The sequence below is a fragment of the Mytilus galloprovincialis genome, chromosome 4 (genome assembly GCF_965363235.1).
Source record: "Mytilus galloprovincialis chromosome 4, xbMytGall1.hap1.1, whole genome shotgun sequence".
Classification (NCBI taxonomy): Eukaryota; Metazoa; Mollusca; class Bivalvia; order Mytilida; family Mytilidae; genus Mytilus; species Mytilus galloprovincialis.
Genome location: NC_134841.1, coordinates 74859300 through 74880026, shown reverse-complemented (window position 1 = coordinate 74880026; position 20727 = coordinate 74859300). Strand labels below are relative to the sequence as shown.

General features: G+C 32.8%; 1 protein-coding gene across 1 annotated transcript; it reads left to right on the top strand.

Annotated features, from left to right (window-relative positions):
- The first annotated feature begins 782 nt into the window (after positions 1–782).
- Positions 783–15058, top strand: LOC143072948 (sulfotransferase 1B1-like). Its single transcript, XM_076248122.1, has 5 exons — positions 783–842; positions 9985–10305; positions 11500–11603; positions 12568–12736; positions 14862–15058. Exons 1-5 carry the CDS (start codon positions 809–811, stop codon positions 14987–14989), a joined length of 756 nt encoding a protein of 251 aa, XP_076104237.1. The 5' UTR covers positions 783–808; the 3' UTR covers positions 14990–15058.
- Positions 15059–20727: the final 5669 nt, after the last annotated feature.

The following is a 20727-nucleotide window of genomic DNA, read 5'->3' as shown; positions in this document are numbered from 1 at the left end:
ATTAACTTTTCAAAACATTAGTTTATATTGATAAGGGATTAATAAAAGAATCCAAAGAGCAAAAAAAATATATAGGTCACCGTGCTTGTTTTTGAGATATTAGCCAATGAAATTTTGGCGGGAAAATATTCTCTATTGACTTTTCATAGCTTTATCATTGACAAGTTGAAGTTCTCAAAAACTATTAAAAAGTAATTAAAATTTTATAAGACTTTTACAGATGGCTTATCATTATACATGTAAAAGATTTAAAAAAAGAAAAATGGGGGTGACCGGGCAAATTTTTTCAAGGCATTCAAATGGATAAAACCAGAGGATTCCGAAAATCTGACAAAAAATCCAAAACATGACAAGCCAGCTTCCTTAACGTCATAGTTCGATGACCGAATAAGACCTTAATTAGATATCAAATGACGTAGTATGAGAACCAATAAGACAACTCTCAATCCAAATCACAATATGTAAAAGTAAACCATCAGAGGTCAAACTACTGAAAATCAGATTCCTGACTTTACCTTATCTTTTGAATGTTTTAGTTTAAAAGGTACGATTAGGACAAATAAATGAATAACGATTCTTTTTGTTTCAAGTATTAATTAAATAGAAATTTTTAAATAATAAATTCAACTTCCATGTGAATCCATATTCATATGACCTTCAATTTAATCACTTAGCTGGTGATTGGTTACACATGTACTATTACGTGGTTGTGTCTAACTATTAAAAGGAAAATTATATTTAAATTCAAACAAGGTTTAAAAAGTTCCTTCATCGATTCGATTCACAAAAAAAAAGATGGCTACATCAAATGTTAATGAATCGTGTCACCAACAACATAAAAGGTAAATATAAATATTTCTTCTTTTTCATTAAATTGGAGCATAAAGTGTGTAAAAAGTTTTAGAAAGTATTTTTTAGTGATTACGAATTGAAAATATGTAAATTTCTGCTACCTATGGTGTTTGATTGTCAGTATGTTGTGCATAGTCATGTATATGTTAATGTACATTCCTTAGTGGGATTTTTATGCTGCAATGATTTATGTCATAAAAAATATAAAGTACCTTGACCTATAATGGTTTATTTTGATAAATTGTAACTTGGATGGAGAGTTGTCTCATTGTCACTCATACCATATTCCTCCTATATCTACTTTCGTAAACTGTTTGTTTTAAACATGGTTATTAGGTTTCTCAATTCAAATTTATCACACTTTTGGGACATTTTATATCCTGCTCAATTGTATATTTTTTCACATTGTTAGCGGGAGTACGGTTGCCTATACTAGCTTAAAATCCACTTTATTGAACTGTGTTGGATAGTCGACTCATTGGCAATCATACCACATCTTCTTATCTTTATATATATATGTATTTAAACGTACCAAATCATGCAGATATTATTGATGGACTGTGTTATTTATAACATTTATATTCGAATTTGACAAGCTATAACGAATATGAATTATTGTATAAATGAAACTCACATGAACAGGATAGGTGTGTCTAAACGTATAGCAGCCTTTCGGAAAGTTGTACATACAGGTGTTTATGGAAAAGTTTTCAGGTGCAATGTATGTTCTAAAAAACAAAACTTAACTGGATCTGACGCACGCCGTAGTGACTGTTGTCTGCTCTTTGGTCGGGTTGTTGTCTTTTTGACACATTCCCTATTTCCATTCTCAATTTTATTTGCCGTGCACTTTTTTCGCCCCTGCAGACAATGATAGAATTAACGAACAGCTAAGTTTCACTTGATATGGTTCACTCAGGTACAGGTACAGGTACACAGTTGAAATCACCAATTATTGTCAAGTATCTATTGTCCCTCTATTGTCCATGTCGATCAATACAGGCCACTTCAATAATTACCGTATAGAAAGTTCTGAGTTTAATTTTTGGCACCTTCTGGAGGAATAAAAAACGTGCATTGCAAATTCCTGTGCAGCTATTAATTTCCTTAAACATAAAATATACTTGATTTTTTTCTTCTACGGCATGCTATACGTATGCCGAAATTGTTTTCCAGGAACCCAGGTTTGTCTGTACTCAGAGTAAATTTTTGAGAAAAAAAATGCATTTATTTTAGCAAAAGTGTCCGCATAAACCTTAATATATAAATTTCAAACTACTGAAATTTAATTATATAAAGACAAAATCTATCTACAAAAGAAAAAAAATACATATAAATACGTTAATATAGTTATATATACTACACAATAGAGTCTTAAATGGCCTAGATCTGTACTCGACTGTACTGATTTTTACTTGACCAATCTGAATTGGTCTAAAATTTACTTGCTATTACTAGACAGAACCATTCTCAACAGTCTGAACTTATACTCAACCTTTATTCAAACTTACAAATACAAGGGAGACTACTTATATCATTTTAAAATCTAAATATTATTTATTGTATTTGTTAACGTCATTCTATTGTTAACATCAATCAATTGTTTTATATTTATACTTATGTTTACAAGCCACATTACCTGGAGATCTGTGTAAGCAGTTTTGTTTTATGAATGTGTATACTATTATACACAATATCATGTTCACATTGCTTTATGTACATCAAAATACCAGATTAATGTTATTGTTTTTACAAAATGGGTATAAATTAGTATATTAAGCATCTTAATAAATTTTAACATTTATGTAAGTAGATGAAAAATATTTCATAGCAATCCTTGATAACTTTGTAAAAAAGAAAATGTATTCCAAAGTTGCAGTAGAACTTTATTGTAATTCAATTAAAATAAGTTTCGTCATACAAGAAGATCTAGTCAATTCAAAACGCCTTGTGATTTAAGTTTTACAGGAAGTTTTAATTTTCAATTGATGTTATTTAGAATTTATTACTCTCTGGCCAAGTATGATCTTATTAATCAGTGTACCCCAAGCAGTATGCATTACTTTATAGTTTGACTCTTATCATAAAGTAAAGAAATCAATGCAATTAAAGTGAACCATTTAAGGTCACCGTATGGCCTAAACAATGACCAACTAAATCCCTAAAGTTTAGTCCTAAGACAATAACAATCAAAACCAAGAAGTAAACAAAGACTCACAAAACCAAAGAACATTTACATCAACAGTTATAAATAATAATTAAGAAACAACACGAACTCCACTAAAAACCGGGAGTGAAATCAAGTGCTCCGGAAGGGTAAGCATTTCCTGCGCCGTATACGGCACCCGTCGTGTTATTTCTTTGTTCAGTTCGGTAATGATGGAAGGTTATTATGACTGAGGAAGAATATCAGATATGATTTCTGACACACTTTTGTCATAATGACCAATCAGCTCATGATGGCGACCGTAAAATTTCTTGAGTGATGACCTAAATTTGATTTTCATAGCCCTGTCTTAGTAACTTTTGAGAAAGCAGTATTCCTCGTTCAACAAAATCTTATTCATGGGGTATTGAATAATACTATTTTTCCTACCTAGGAACATTATGTTTTTGTTCTTTACGTCCGTTTGTTCGTCTGTTCGTCCGTCCGTTTGTCCGTCCGTTCGTTCGTTTAACTAGCTTAAAAGTTAAAAATGTTCCCTACGATATGATCCTTCTAACTTGAAGGCAAATTCTAATTTTTTATCCAATTTCACTGTCCACTGAACATAGAAAATGATACTGTGAGCGGGACATATGTGTACTATGGACACATTCTTGGGTTTTCTATATGTTTTAAGCAACTTTTTTGCCATTGTATATGGTCTTGGAAAATAGGATGAATAATTTTAATTAAATGATTGCAAATTGATTTATACAATTTTGATTAGGAAACTTTTTTTCTATCGTTGCGAATGAATTGTAATGCATACTCATGCTCGCAAACATCTGATGAGAAAAATAAATAAGTTACGTGAATGGTTATTTATATCCAATTAAAATTAACCTATATGTTATTCACATCATCTTCCGTTTCAGTCACGTAATATAGCTGACAATGGTTTGTCTGATTTTAGAAATGTACAAAAATAATCTAAAAAAGAACCAAACGACGCTTATTTTTTTCCAAATAGACAAACTACAAGATATTGAACCTTTCAGGACTATTTCAGTTTATATCTTACTATGCGTTATAGTTTTAGCTCATTCGGGGAAAAAAGGGGGGGGGTTGTATTTTCCTACTTTTTATATCGGGCCAATGTTGTTGTCTCTTTTTGTTCTACTTATCGATTTGGTTCGTTGGTTTCGACTGTCCTTTTTCAGATGTGACTTTGTGATTAAAAAATGTATGCTCAAATGTTATTTTTTTTTTGTTTTTTTTTATATATATATTTTATGAAATCCATAATTATGTTAATACATTGTTCCTCACACCTTTTTTACTAAAACAATTTAAAAGGGTCTGAATGTGGGGTCTTTCATTTCTGTGTTTCATTATTCACGTTTGAGGTAATTTTCTATATTTTTTATAGATTCGCTATTCTATATCTACTTTCACTAATTTTCTCTAATCCTTCTTTCATATTTTATACTCTTGTCCTGCAGTTTTTAATATAATAATTTTCTGTTTTGTAAACCCCATCCACACCCTCATATAACTTTAGTATACGGAAAGTGAGTAAAGCTTACCTTTCAAAAAAAAAGCCCAGTGGTATCGTCCAAAAGAGGGGATTTAGTACACTAATAACTTTGATCTATAGCAGTTCATTTAACATGTATGAAGCTTAAATAACCTGATGTTTAGAAATAGACTAAACCGATTGTAGCTCGGGATGCACGAGTGTCAGACACAGAACAAAGATCTTGATCATGGACACGACACAAGTTCAAGTAACGTATGGGCCTGGGAAAATAAGAAAGTTCAATATTCCAGAAACTCCATGCACGTATGAGGAATTAAAAAGTGACATTCAGTGTCGGATACCTAGCTTAGTAGGGAAAATATTTGGAATCCAATATCTCGACGACGAGGAAAACTGGATAATTGCCGTTAGTGATACGTGTATATCAGAAGCGTTTAGATGCTCAAGGGAGATCGAGGGAACATACATGAGACGGATGAAATTGAGAATTTGAGCGCTAAAGAACACCTCAAGTCTTTGGAGAAAAAGTTCACCAATCCAAATTTAAAGATTGACAAAACTAAATCTCAGTGTGGACAGTGTCATATGAGACTCGGTCATACGAAGCGTAACTGCGAACTTGGAGTATGCGAAGGTCCACAGATGTGTAATGATATTGACAAGCACGATGTTGAAAAAAGGCAGTTTTACGACGCATCTGCAACAGTCAAAAATATAACCAAGGATCTTGAGAAGGTGAAACAAAACCTTCATTTAAAGAAGCAAACATATGAGAACACATGCGACACATTTTTCAGTAAAGTGTTACCTCATCTTGTAAACACAAACACAGATAAATACTATCCGGTAGGAAGTTTTGGTTTAAGACAACTTTCCATGGGTGCAATTCATCCTGACATTGCAATTTTGGATAAACATTACCGGGGTATCATACCTAAAGATTTGGACTCGGCTGCAAGGTGTTTTGGTCAAATTTTGGAGAAGTATCAAAAAGATAATCACGGATCAAAAGAAAAACCAAAAAATCCAATCCAGAGATTTATGGACGAGAGAGGCGTCGAGTTTCCAAAATTTAAGACCCATCAAACTACAACGACTACTACAACTACTTCAACAGCAACTTCCGCGAGTGCTCCTCCCGTACAGTATATGCCAACCTATGGATATTATCCGATGGGACCAATGCAAATGCCGTTTCAGTTTAATCCATCACCATTAATGATGAACCAAAGGAGAATGCCAGTAGGGTCTCCTTTGCCGATGAATGTTTGCAATCCGACGCAGTCCCTTAGTTTTGGGTGTACTGAGATGGACACGGTAAGTCCTGATGCATTTGAGGATGAGTCGGAGTACATTGCCTGTTTACCTCCAAAGAAGCGAAAACTGTAAAAAAATATTTAACATTTTCATTATACTCTTAGTTCAACTCCGAAAATGCAATTTTTCGTGCTTTCAGTTATTTTTAGTTCAGAAAGACATTGTTTCATGTTGTGCTGTATCAAGATGGTATGTAATGTGCATTTAAACGGATAATCAGAACGTTAAAAAAAAGTTTGATCAGTTGAAAAAAATGATAATTTGGATTTAAATATTTTGAAAATGCAAATTTCACTGATATTGACATCACCGAGTTCTTTATGTATAAGAAATATGATTAGCAATAAGTTGGTGTTACATATAGTTAAAATTTGTTTTTAATTTTCTAATTTTCTGAACAGTTTTATTGCTGTTTTCTTTGTTAGGAGATTACCACTAGTTCCCTTGCGGGCTGAAAATTATTCCCACTTATTGCCTCCACTTTGTTGGGTGAAACCATCCGATGATAGAGATGCAGTATGATTGTTAAGAGACAGCTATCGATAGAACCCCACCCCACCACAATAAAAAATGTCTGGCTCGGATTTCAACATTTGGCAAAGTCCTTTTTGTAGTCTGTTCGGCAATATATAAGTTTTCATCCTGTCTGGGGCAAGTTCAGTTCTTACCAAAAAAAAAGCGAAATCGTTAATAATGCCCCTGATGTATTTCGAATGTTCGGTCCGTATTGTACAAATATAGAGATGTAGTATGAATGTAAATGGGCCATCTATCCATCGGATATATAAAAGATTTTTTTTATATATAGTAACAAATCCATCAACAATTAGTAAAACCCTTGTCGTACAGTTTGTTGAGCCAAAATAACTATAACCACCAGGACCTATTTTCGGCAATTTTGTGTAATTTATATATTCAATTCTGAACCTGGGGCATGACACGTCGTTTAGTGGAAGTTCATTTTCCTCCCCTACCCTCACTAGTGTTTGTAATGTGCATGAGAAAACTATTCCTGTCCCAAGTCAGGAGCCTCTGGACTTTGTTAGTAATTTCAGTTTCTTGTATACAATTTGGAGTTTAGTATGGCGATCATTATCACTGAACTAGTATATATATTGTTCAGGGGCCAGCTGAAGGACGCCTCCGGGTGCGGGAATTTCTCGCTGCATTGAAGACCTGGTGGTGACCTTCTGCTGTTGTCTGTTTCTTTAGTAGGGCTGTTATCTCTTTGACATATTCCCCATTTCCATTCTCAGTTTTATATGGACACAAAAAGATGTGAACAAAAACATGGTTTTCAACAGTAAAACGAAACCCTTAGCATACTATGCCACGGTGTGATGAAGTGCGAAATGGTTGCAAAAAGAATAGCAATGACCAGATATATAGTGTTCCGTCTTTACGAATCAAATCAATGCACAAGTAAAACATTTATACATCTAACAAGGTAAAAAAAATACATCGCCATTGATGCTAGCTATTATGTTTTGATGTTTAGCATTTGTCACATATTTACAACAAACAATTGATAAAAGTGCCTGATATTTGGTATATATAAAGATGTGGTATAATTGTCAACGATGGGACTCTTCCACAAGAGATCAAATGACACAGAAATTAACATCTATATGTCACCGTACGTCCTTCAATAATGAGCAAAGCAGATACCGCATAGTCCGATAAAAAGGCTCCGAAATGACAAATGTAGTCAAATAAGAACTCTAATGACCAATTTCGAAGTGCATGTAGTGTACTAGACCGACATATAGAATAGAATAGAATAGAATAGATTTTTTTTAATTTCCCAAATTACAGGGCCCATAAAGGGCATACAATCAGATACATTTGATTTACGTATAATTGGTAACAACAATATATATATTATACACCATTTGATTCAAAGTCAACTAAGCCGGACTCGTTTTTCGGAACAGTCTGAAGACAACCATCATGTATTGTTCTTCTAATTATAGAATTCTTTAAGAGTTTCTCTTAAGTTTGTCTACAAGTTTTATTCATTTGAATGGTGTATAGCTTGACATAGTGTAAAGACAATTATCTAAAGTCGAATGGAAAATTTGAGAGGTTTAACTAGCTAATAAAACCAGGTCGGTATCATATGCAGCACCAAGGCAGGAATGTGACATCCATCCCTTCCGTTGATTGATCATATAGTGGAGCGTATGGTTTAGTTAGTTATTTGAGGCTTTTCTTTCTGATTGAATGTGTACCTTGGACAGGTTTTTGGTTTTTGTTTTTTTGGATATTTTTGTCGTTTATTAATCATTGACGTCATCTTCTTCCTTTTTAAACATTTAAAAACAGAAATAACATGTCAGTGGCGAATACATTGACGATCAATGTTTTTAAGTGGAGACGTATGGGCTGGTTGGAACACCCATTTGTCCTATTGTATGACCCCACCCCCAAAAAATAAATAAAATAAAAAACAAACAAACAAAACCTCACACCTTTTGAAAATGGCTGGATCCGCTTCTGCATGATAATGGGATCTAATTGACTTTATACCTCCATGACGCCGTGAAAAGATAGAACATTGATCAAACGTAAAACAAAAGACTTGAATAATATTTATACATTTATAAAATTTACACATCATAACTAGAACTGCAAGGGAAAATCACGATCATATGTGTAAACAAATACACGTTACACCCATTGATTCATTCACAAAACATTTGCTATGTTTATCATGTGAGTTGTTAGCATGTGTGTCTGGGCGGGGCTTCAGAGCTTGGAGGTCGAATCAGGTTTGAAGCGACCAATGACAATGATCGTTTCTTTACGTGTTGATCCAATTAAGTTTTGTTTACTGATCGTGTCGTAGGACCTTTCGCTAAAGTTGACTGCACTTGAGTGTATTTGATGTTATCTTAGCGTATCAACGGTGATGATTGAAATAACGGTTTCTGTGGCAACTGTTGAAGAAACATACATCCCTTTAGTTAGCTTGTCATTATTAGAAGAATGGGGAAGTATGGAGGGTGATTGGCAAAAATTACCATTCGCACTAGGTGCAATGGATGGAACATCAACAGAAATATATCGTCATAAAACAGACCCTCAAGAACATCTAAAAAGAAAGTTAGACATATAATAGAATACCGTTTAACACCTTATCATAGTTGAAAAGCTATATGGTCATGGGAACTAATTGGAGGCAATCTCGTCATAAACTAAAAGCCAATGTTGAACATTTTTAGAGTTTTGTAATCGCCAAAATCAAATTTTAATTCAGTATGGAATTATTTTGGTACAATGCTTCATTGTTTTTAGATAGCCCCCTTCATTTAAACTGTCTGACTATGACTCGTAGTCGGACTCAGGTCGGAGTTAGACAGTTTAAATGAAGGGGCTATTTCAAAACAATCAAGCATTGTTCCATAATAACTCATATTAAATTAAAATCTGTTTTCGGCTATTACAAACTCTAAACAATTTCAATGGCAATTAAAGTTATTGAAAATCTTTATTACTACTAACGATCAATGCACATCAACTAAATCAGCAGACATGACGTAATAATGTAGTGTTATTAACTGGCTGTTTCAAAGTTTGTTGTATTGGCCTCGAGACCCGTAGAGTCGACGGCCAATACAGCTGACCGAGAATCTATACCAGTGCCAATACAGAAACAACCATTTCATAACACTTTTATTAAACAATCCAACTTTTTCAATACAGACTTGTTCTGAATGCTGTATTACTTATACCAAATGTGAATATATGGCCAATATTTCCAAAACGGTCTGGCAATGATGTGAATATAGGGCCAATATTTCCAATACAGACTGGCAATGAATCCTGAATTACATGCACAACATATGTTTATGAGTTTGACTGTCTCTCTGGTATCTTTCGTCCCTCTTTTACGTGTTATTGAGGATTCATTTCCAGTCCGTATTGGAAATATTGGACCGGGCCGAATAGCAATATAGATCACGTGATTTATATGACCAGGACTACGTCACCAGTATGACGCATGCCGTTTTGGTAGTACTAGGGCTTTTCTATTCGTATTATTTAATAAAATGATGTATTATATGTGAAACATTAATAAATAAGCTTAAAATTCTTGTAGTATTTCTCACGCTCAGCTTTGTTTTAGGTTCACACTGGGCACATGAAATTATATCAATGCTTTTACACCAAACAACAGAGTACAACACGTTTGGTATGTTAAACAAATTTAATTTCGAATGCCAAGCGGATTGGGAAAGATTAGAAGAGGAGGATGACCCAAGACTGTTTCATACTCATTTACCTCCAAGTTTTCTTCCAAAGAAGCACATTGAAAAAAGAAACAAGATCATATATCTAAACAGGAATCCCAAAGATAGGGCTGTTTCACTGTATTTCTTTCTTCAGGGAAAAAAAGGAGTTCCTGTTTGGACTTGGAGTGAATTTTTTGAAAATTTCATTCTTACGGGTATGTTACGCTAATATATAAGTTTCAATTTGAAAATTGAGTTAAATATCACAAACCGAACAACAGTAATATACATTTTACTATAATTTTAAATAGCATTATGTCTGTTTCAACTGTAAAGGTCTCTTCAATAATGTTTGAGGACAAACTATTTGAAAACTTAAATTTTATGCAAAAATGGAAGACCTTGTAAAACTTGGAAGGATAAATAGAAAACAAAACCCGGACACAGAATAAGAGCTATACATGAAGGAGAGAAATTCTTTCATTTAAAATGATTTCAGGAAAATCAAACAAAATAACACCCTTATTGTAATACCTCTATCGTAGTTTTGTCTTCTGGGTTAATAGTACTCTTGGTTGATAAGGCCAACATTGGTGTATTATTGACTTGCAAGTGAATAATCCGACCTCATTTGAATCCGTATTTATCTGACTTGCAATTGTACTCCTTAGCTGGAGATGGGTAACGCATGGCATAGCCGAGCTTAGCTATTAAAAGGTAAAGGGTGTCAACATTGAAAGTGAAACAAAGGTGAACCATTTCGTTGACCGACTTGATCCACAATTTTTTTTTTAAACAGGTTAACACGATGATTAACATATTGTTTTAACCTATAACATGAAATCAAACAGACCTAGAAAAATCCAATTGCACCTAGGTGCTATCTATTTATTTCAAAATAGTATACAGTAACGCAATCATAGATTCCGCCGTCGTTGGCGTCGTCAACATTAAGGTTCAGTCTGTGGTGAAAGTTTTTTAGATATCAATAACTTTATTAAACCTATATAGAATTTTATCAGATTTGTACTCGTCAGAGGCTCGTTTAGGACCAAACTACAGTATCCATAGCAAAATTTTGAAAAAAATATTTTCATTTTTCCTTATGTCACTAATAAATGGACCTTATAGTTTAATATGCATATGTTCATGATCATGCGTGTATTGTCCCAATGCTTGTATGGTCCAGAACGAAGCAATATTATTTGGACTCTGTTGGATATTAGTCTAATTGTTGCAATCATACCGCATCTCCCTACCTTATCAATTCATCTTACTGTGCTTTGGTTGTTGAAACCATAGTTAAAGCTTATTAACTCAATTTTAACGAAAAAACTGAACCATTTCAAAAGGTGTGTACGTCTGTGAATACTAGTAATGTATAGTGTATAATTGTTTATTTGTTGTAGATGATTTGTACGGTGGGTGGTTCAACTTTATAAGAGAATTTGAGAAGGCAATAGAGGACAATACAGCCAATGTTCTATCAATTACGTATGAGGACTTAAAATTGGTAGGCTTTTTTTATTTTATTTTTGAACAATAGTTGGTTAATTACATTAAAATTCTTTATATGGATGATACATATTGATCTGTGATGACTATATGTGTCTTTTATGTCTACATAATGTTTACTTTGAGTTATAAAAACTAAAATCACAATAAAAAAAACTGAACTGCGAGGAGGAAAATTCAGAACAGAAAGTCCCTAATCAAATGACAAAATCAAATGATAAAACACATCAAACGAATGAACAACAACTGTCATATTCCTGACTTGGTAAATACATTTTCAATTGTAGAAAATGGTGGATTGAACCTGGTTTTATAGCGCTAAATCTCTCACTTGTACGACAGTCGCATCAATTTCCATTGTATTGACAATGAAGCGTGAACAAAATTTCACAAATAGGGGTACAAACACCACACGGACCCAACCAAAAACTAGGAGTGACTGCTCTGGAAGGGAAAGCAGATCGACTATAGCAATGTGCTATAAAATGACTTTTAAACACGAAATTATAAATTATGCAGGTAAGGCCTGACGGTTCTCAACCCGGATAAAGAGGAGGGATGTCATTAGGAGCAAATATTGTAAAAGCACTAATGTCCTACATAAAAAGAGCAAATTTCTTTTGTTTTAAAGCGGGCATGTCCTATAAATTGAAGCGCAAATTTCCATAAAAATAAGCACAAATGTCTTATGATATAGCTTAACGACCGGCGCCGATAAAATATATTAGTCAAAAATTTTAAAAGGAACACCGAAGAAATATACATGTCAAAATCTATATTTTGTAATAAAACTGGTAGAAATTAGGTACAAATAGAAGATTCAAGCATTCGTTTCTCTGATATTGCATGAAACAACTGCACATGAAATAGAACCGTTTATTATTAGAATTGCTTATAACAACACAGCAAGTTGGTTTTTTTTTTTAATCTAAGTTTCAAAATTATAACTTCCTATTTTTCAGGCGGCAATACAAACGGTAACAAAAATTGCGAATTTCCTAGACGTTCAGGTTTCTGATGCTTTGGTCAAAGACATAGTCGATAAATGCGCTTTTGGCAATTTGAAAGAAAATAAATTGGATGTTTCTGTACTTATTCATCCAGAAGGAGAATCTACACTTTGGCGAAAAGGCAAGTTCATATTTTAATAATGACGTGTTGGTGTGTGTATAAACCGATAGATTTCAGGGATTTATAGATTGTTAGATAAATGCAATTATTGAAGATTGGATGGAAGAAAGTATGGATAGATGAAGAAGCAGATGTTTTGGTTGACGATCTAGCGCGGGATGTTTAAGTTAGGCTTATAACGTGTGATATTATATTGATTTCTATTCTATTTTGCGTTACATTTCACCAATGTTGAATGTATAATGATATAACCAACTGATTATGATAACACGTGTTAATACTGTTAGATAGCAGACAAATGCTTAAGAAGATTCATAGTAAAAAGTAAAATCACAAAAATCACAAAAATACTGAACTCAGAGGGAAATCCAATCGGAATGTCCCTTATCACATGGCAAAATCAAATGACAAAACACATCAAAAATGAATGGACAAGAACTGTCATATTCCTGACTTGGTACAGGCATTTTCAAATGTAGAAAATAGTGGATTGAACCTGGTTTTATAGCGCTAAACCTCTCACTTGTACGACAGTCTCATCAAATTCCGTTATGTTTCCAAGGATGCCAGAACAAAACAGACATAATAAATAAAATAGTATAAATATGGGAACAGCAGTCATTACTGTGTTACAATTTAAAAAAAAAACAATTTTACAACAAAGCATATATCGAATTATGCATTGCTTCGTGTGTCTGACGTCAGAAAAATACGTTACATAGGAAGAAATAAAGGCTGGGATAGTACAGAATTTTAGTATAAATTAAAGTTACACGTTAAAGGCTTATCAATGTTGAAGATATGCTGAACAAACCTATGATTTGTCTTTTGCAAAAATAGTAGTCCATATAAACTTTCCCTTATAGGATATGATTTTACAGAAAGGAATTCCTCTGGTTAATTACATTGTTTATATTTACATACGTGCAACCTTTATCGATTTGTCTATTACTTCAAGTTTCATTTTGGTCACAAAGCACTTCAACTAGCATTGTTTTTTGTTCTTATGCATCCTTAGCTTTTAAATATTCGGATTTGTTCCTGATTTATAGTCGCCGTCAGCTGAAATTCGTAGCGGTTATCGGTAAAAATAATCTAAACTATCAATCGCGTTCACTCGAGATATAGTTTTTCACATTCCATTCATAAATCGCAAAAAGAAAAACCACTACTGACCTACCTTTTAAGTGATCGCACTGTAATAATTCTGACCTTCACTTTTTCATAGACGATTTTGAATGGTGGAATCAGCCATTGTTTTTACCGGAAGTGTTTCCGTGGAGTTCAATTTCATAAAATTTGCATAAAGCGCGGGAAACCTTATCACATCAATGAAAGGAACATTTCAGGAAACTGCGTACAGTGACGAATGTCATATGTAAACAAATGATCCTCATAGAAACGAATATCGCGGAATTACAATGGAAAATATTCTGGAAAATGTGAAGGTCAGGATTATTACAGTGTGATCACTTAAAAGGTAGGTCAGTAGTGGTTTTTTTTTTTGCGATTTATGAATGGAATGTGAAAAACTATATCTCGAGTGAATGCGATTGATAGTTTAGATTATTTTTACCGATAACCGCTACGAATTTCAGATGACGGCGACTATAGATGTATTTATAAAAGTGCTTTTTACGCATGAAATTTATAAATCGGTGTTTTCAATTTTTCTTAAATTAATGCATCCAAATATTGATCTTATTTTTAAAACCCCTTCGAAGTGAAAGATCATGTATGGAGATAATAATACTATACATAAGAACCATATCTCTAAAAAAGAAGATGTGGTATGAATGCCAATGAGACAACTGTCCACAAGAGACCAAAATGACACAGACATTAATAACTATAGGTCACCGTACGGCCTTCAACAATGAGCAAAGCCCATACCGTATAATCAGCTATGAAATGCCCCGATATGACAATGTAAAACAATTCGTTTGTTTTGCAAACAATAGTTTTTATCCTTTAATTAAATATCTTTATCTTAAAACTTGCTGAATGGTCTTTAAAATGTCAAATTTTGTGCATCAAAATGTATTTTTCAGCTTATGGACATAATTAATTATTGTGCTTTACTATGAAAATATTGTTACTTATATATTATCATCTTTTCCTTCAGGAATTATTGGTGACTGGAAAAAATGGTTTACAGTTGCACAAAGTGAACAGTTTGATCAGCGTTATAACAAGGAAATGAAAGATTGCAGCGTTAGGTTCATCTATGATGACAAAAACCTAAACGTATAAGATATATCTTAGTGCTTTGTTATTCAAAGCCATATGTTAAAAAATCCTTAATTAAAATACATTCGCTTGTGTCTTTTTTCTTTATTATTTTTAATGCAGATAAATCGAGAAATTTAAGTGGTCAATGTGTTTTCATCTGATTATATATCCGTCTGCTGAAAATCATATTTTCGTGCAAGTGCCTCTTCTGTTTGTCTAACGTATATATATATATAGACTTGAATAACATTTAACAGGAATTTTGTACACCCAATTTCTCAGGAAAAACAATAAATAACCACTAGAGACCCATAGATTTGATCGATGACAGTAACGCGTGGACCTATTTTGTCAGCATTCTTTTTGTTGTCTAAATTAGTTGAGTCCCAAGAGCTCAAATGATATACGTATAAAATTACCCCTTTTCCAACAAACGTATCTAAACATAATCCTTTAACAAAATGACCCGTTAATATCGTATTAGGTCACTAGCACACTGTGTAACCAGGGGTCGAATTTAAACTTTTTTGTGTACTGGCCAGCCGGACCAGTAGACTAAAAACTCTACTGGTCCGGCTCCAAATCTACTGGTCCTTTTTTCACATGCTGTACAGTTCATTAAATTCCGAACTTCTATATAATTCAAGCATTCGCGATCTTTTTCCCATGATTTTTGGTATTCGCGTTTCCTTTTGTCAATTTCATATACATGTACTTTATTTCAATCTTCCATTTGATTTTCACTTTTTTTAATTTTTTTGTCCGGCGGTTTAACTCATTCAAAGGGTTTTGTGATTTTTATCGACAAATTTCTACTGGTCCACCGGACCACCAGCTGACAAAATCTACTGGTCCGACGCACATTCTACTGGTCCTGGACCACCAGACCAGCGCTGATTTCGACCCCTGTGTGTAACCATATTATCCTACCGACTGCCATACTATGGAGAATTTGGACGTTTCTCTAATTTGTCTTCATAAGGAACACTCAAAACAGAATATTTAAAAGACAATTAAGTATAAAAAATATTAACAAAAACAAGGAAATTCAAAAGTTGAAGTCCATAGAAACATACAAATTTAAACGTTAGACTTCGTCAATCTACGAATCAAATGGAAAACAATCATATACCTGGATGTTTTATTTTAAAATGAAGTGGCAGACGATAAAAAAAGTCACCTTTTTTATTTTTTGATATATTGTATAACTGGAAGGGAATCAGAATAGTACATTTTACGTAGTTTGTATAAATTTTATTAAATTTATCACCATTTAAAAAAAAAAACAATACGTGGTATGAGTGCCAATGAGACCACTCTCAATCGTAGTCACAATGTGTAAACAGTAAACAGTTAAAGGTCAAAGTACGGCCTTCTACATGGAGGCTAGGCTCATACCGAACATCAATATATGAAAGGTTCATGAATGACTAGTGTTTAAAACAAACGGCGATCTAATCTATATAAAAAAAAAATAACACTTATGATCCACATCAACAAACAACATCTACTTAACAACAGGTTCCTGACTTAGAACAGAAGCAACAAAGGCAGTGGATTTAAACGTTTTAACAGTCACCAACCTTCATTCTAACCTGAAATAGTAGTGTTATACTGAGTCTACGATAACACACGTGTTAAAGTAGTCTTAGTGTAACATTCCAACATAGAAAGACACACAATAAAATATTTATTGAAATGGCTTCACTGAATCAAAAAGACATAATACTTAGTAACACAAAAAAAGTAAACAATTATTGAATGAATAAATTTGATACATGACAAAAATGACAACAATGTCAAAATGAAAACTATAACCTTGGACAAAATTCATGAAATAAAATGACGTATATAGGTTAGTTTAAATATAATGATTTTGTTGTTAGGTGTACGGAAATATTTTTGTTGTTCATAGTACGAGGACAGAAGTAAAAATTGATCGTCATACTAAATACGTATCAAAGGTGGACCATGTTTAATATAGTGAGAAGCGATATTATATAACACAAAATAAGTTAACATTTATTAACAAAAAAAGCATTATAAATTGTGCAAACAGGTAAAAATAACATGAACGTACGATTTGAGAGTGCTCGCAGTTACTGAAAGCTTGTTTAAAACCAAAATCAATTAATAATACACAAAAAACATGCATCGGAGGCTCATATCAACAAAACACATCATATGGATTAGTTAATTAACTCCATGAAGAGTAAAAAAGACATGACAAAATAAAAGTATCGACAGGCACTAGGATAGTTAGGATTTAACCTTATAATAAATATGTATAATTTTTATATAGAGAATACTACTCTTAACAGAAAATAAACGTGGGTGTGCATTTATTCATTCCAAAATAATATTCGAAAAGAAGACAAATTTAGTTAGCTTTTGATTCTTTGGTTATAAAATCGGTATGTGTGCCAATGTAAACAATATTCAAAGATCTTAATACAACATTAGATAATTTGCTAATAAGTTGTTAAAGTCAATTCAAAGGTTAGAAACACATGCATTGTAAGCCAATGTATGTAATATATATGTCGTGTACAAGTTGCGATTTTGTACAGGTTATAACATGTACAAAAATGTTGTACATGTTATAATTTGTACAATGCAAAAATACAAGTTATAACATGTACAAAAGTACGTCATACATGTTATAACATGTACAAAATATTGCTTTAAAATGGTTTTAACTTGTACAAGATTTGAAAATAAAGATATGTTTCTATTTTTACAACACATGCCACTAACCTCAATGATATTTTAATCATTTTTTTGTTATTGTTCATTCATGTTACTGTGATACCTTTTTGATACAGTTAGTTATTGACCAGATAAATAGTTTTTATGATTACATAATATCTTAAAGACTTTTAAATTCACATGTAGTTAATTAAGATTATTCGGTATTCTTACCTGGTATACAAACAGAAGAAGACTTAGAAGCAATATTTGAAGCAAGTTCTGTAACCAATAACACTGACAGTGAAAACCCTTTTTTACCGAGACAGAACATAATACAGACACAGAAATCGAAACTGAAAACAATTTCAGAGACGGACATTATTACTTTCACAAACATTGAAACTGATGATTAATTGAATGGTCATGATTCAGCAGACACCAATGAACGAACAAATGAGTTAGAAACAGAAACAATGGTAATGAATTGATGCGAACATGGTTAGTGAGGAAGTATCAGCATGAAATCTACTGGTATACTTCCTCGAAAGAGGGTGCTTTCTGGTGGTGATATTCCTGCTGTCAATACCAGTGAGGGTTTATCTGAAATTAAAAATACTGACATCAAGCGTGCACGAAAGGTGACGCTTTCTGGCCAGCAGGTACAAGCCCATGCCTTGACAAAAAACTCAAAAACTAGATAAACTGTTCTCTACTGAGGCGAAAACGTTATCATTCACATTCAGTCCATTGATATGGGCCCTGCCCATATGTGAAAAACATAACAGGCTTGGTGATGAATGTGAATGAACATATGGCGGCAACAAAATTGGAACTGAAGACTTAGTTGGACAAATAAAGGAACACTTGAGTATAGACCCGGTGAGTGATATGAGTGCTAGAGAGATGGTCCGTAAGATATCCTTAAGTGGGGGAAGGGAAAAGATTTGTGCATTGTTAGTGTAAAAAATACAGTTGTAGGTCTGGTAGGTGTAAATGTAGAAGAGTGAAAGTTTTATGCAACTCAAAGGTGTCACATATCTCTGTCTTGTAGCAAAAAGTAATAAAAAACTTGTTTCTAAAATGTATGAAAATGAAGTATTTTATGCATGCTGTAAATAATGCACCTTCTTTTGCATTTGATTATTGTTCTTTATTATTTGATAAATTTCAATCGTGAATGTATATTCTGTTTTATTATTATTTTTAAATTTTGTACAGGTTAAACGCGTTTTTAAGCAATATTTTGTACATGTTATAACATGTACGAGGTACTTTTGTACATGTTATAACTTGTATTTTGGCATTGTACAAATTATAACATGTACAATATTTTTGTACATGTTATTACCTGTACAAAATTGCAACTTGTACACGACATATATATATATATATATATATATACATTGTATTCTAGTATCATATGTTTTTTTTTCTGCATATTGGGTGACTAAGTGTGTTTGTGGGTGGGGATCTCATAAATGAATTTAATGATGGAATTTTATTGATACAGAAGAATTTTTGCAGGGTTTTTTATGAATATAGTCAATAAAATCATGATCTGTCCCTTGCAAGATGTTGGGTATGTGTATTTGGAACAAATGAAAAATCTGTTTTAGTTGAAACTGGTAATTTCTCAGTATTTTTTAACGTCTCATTGGCCTACGAATAGCAAGTTGGTCGTTTTGTTTTATGTAATCAACATGAATCATCACGAAATAAGGAATTTGTAGGACTTTTTACATATCTAATAATTATGGAACACCACAGCCGTCTTATGTGGAACTCTGATATTACGTTATGTTGTTCTATTATTACTTGAGTATAGTTTGTCTTTACATAATATGGTTTTGACATAACGTAATGATGTTTTGTTATAACTCAATATGGAATAGTCATTACATAATGATATTTCGATATTACATGATATTGTTTCGTATTGACTTGATATGGTTGTGTCATTACTTAATATGGTTCTGCCATTAATCGAATTTGATATAAAAACGATATTACTAATCCGACAATATTTTTTGTTTAAAAAGTTTAAATAAGCCTTAAAATGCTTTAATTTCAAAATACAGAATAAAGCCATTTTTGTACACATAACACTGATAATGTTGAAGGAATTGCATACATGGAATCTATATATCCTTAGAAATACAGACACTTTACAAAAATTCTTGTTTTGCATCATGTTCGGGATTTTTCGAGAGCAGTCCGGGCTTTTTCGAGTGTGTCCGTTTTTTTCGAGTGCTTATAAAAAAAATGTATAGCTTAAAATGCTATGTGTTAGTGTATTTACGTTCAAAAACAATAAACAAATGTTCAAATTAAGTACTTTTCAAGGCATGAACCAATACATTCGTCAGATTGATAATGGTGTTCTCACACTTAAATGTTATAAATATTCGTCCATTTGTATATTGTTGTTTGTCATATCTTATAACTGTGTACATAGATATAGGAAGATGTGGTGTGAGTGCCAATGAGACAACTCTCCATCCAAATAACAATTTAAAAAAAGTAAACCATTATAGGTCAATGTACGGCCTTCAACACGGAGCCTTGGCTCACACCGAACAACAAGCTATAAAGGGCCCTAAAATTACTAGTATAAAACCATTCAAACGGGAAAACCAACGGTCAAATCTATATAAAAAAAACGAGAAACGAAAAACACGTATAAATTACATAAACAAACGACAACTACTGTACATCAGATTCCTGACTTAGGACAGGTGCAAACATTTGCAGCGGGATTAAACGTTTTAATGGATCCAAACCTTTTCCCTTTTTCTGAAACAATAGCATAACATCACATCTGCGATATATGAATACAAATGCACAGTTAATAAAATATTAGGGACAAACATTCATGGTCAAAAAGCAAACAAACAAGTCCAAACAAAGCCATGGCAAGATACCACTTCAAAATATTTAACCCTTCGAAAATAATCAAAGCTGGTATATAGACGAGATCCATATAAATATAAAATAACAAAAAAAGCATTATAAACAGTATCAACAGGTCGAATTAACAAGAAAATACGATTTGAGAGTACTCGCAGTTA

Bases quoted from the DNA above. Each gene is read 5' to 3' on its own strand.
- LOC143072948 (XM_076248122.1), top strand. From the start codon at position 809: ATGTTAATGAATCGTGTCACCAACAACATAAAAG. The intron at 10,306-11,499 runs GTATGTTACGCT...TATTTGTTGTAG, and splicing joins TGAAAATTTCATTCTTACGG to ATGATTTGTACGGTGGGTGG. The intron at 11,604-12,567 runs GTAGGCTTTTTT...CCTATTTTTCAG, and splicing joins CGTATGAGGACTTAAAATTG to GCGGCAATACAAACGGTAAC.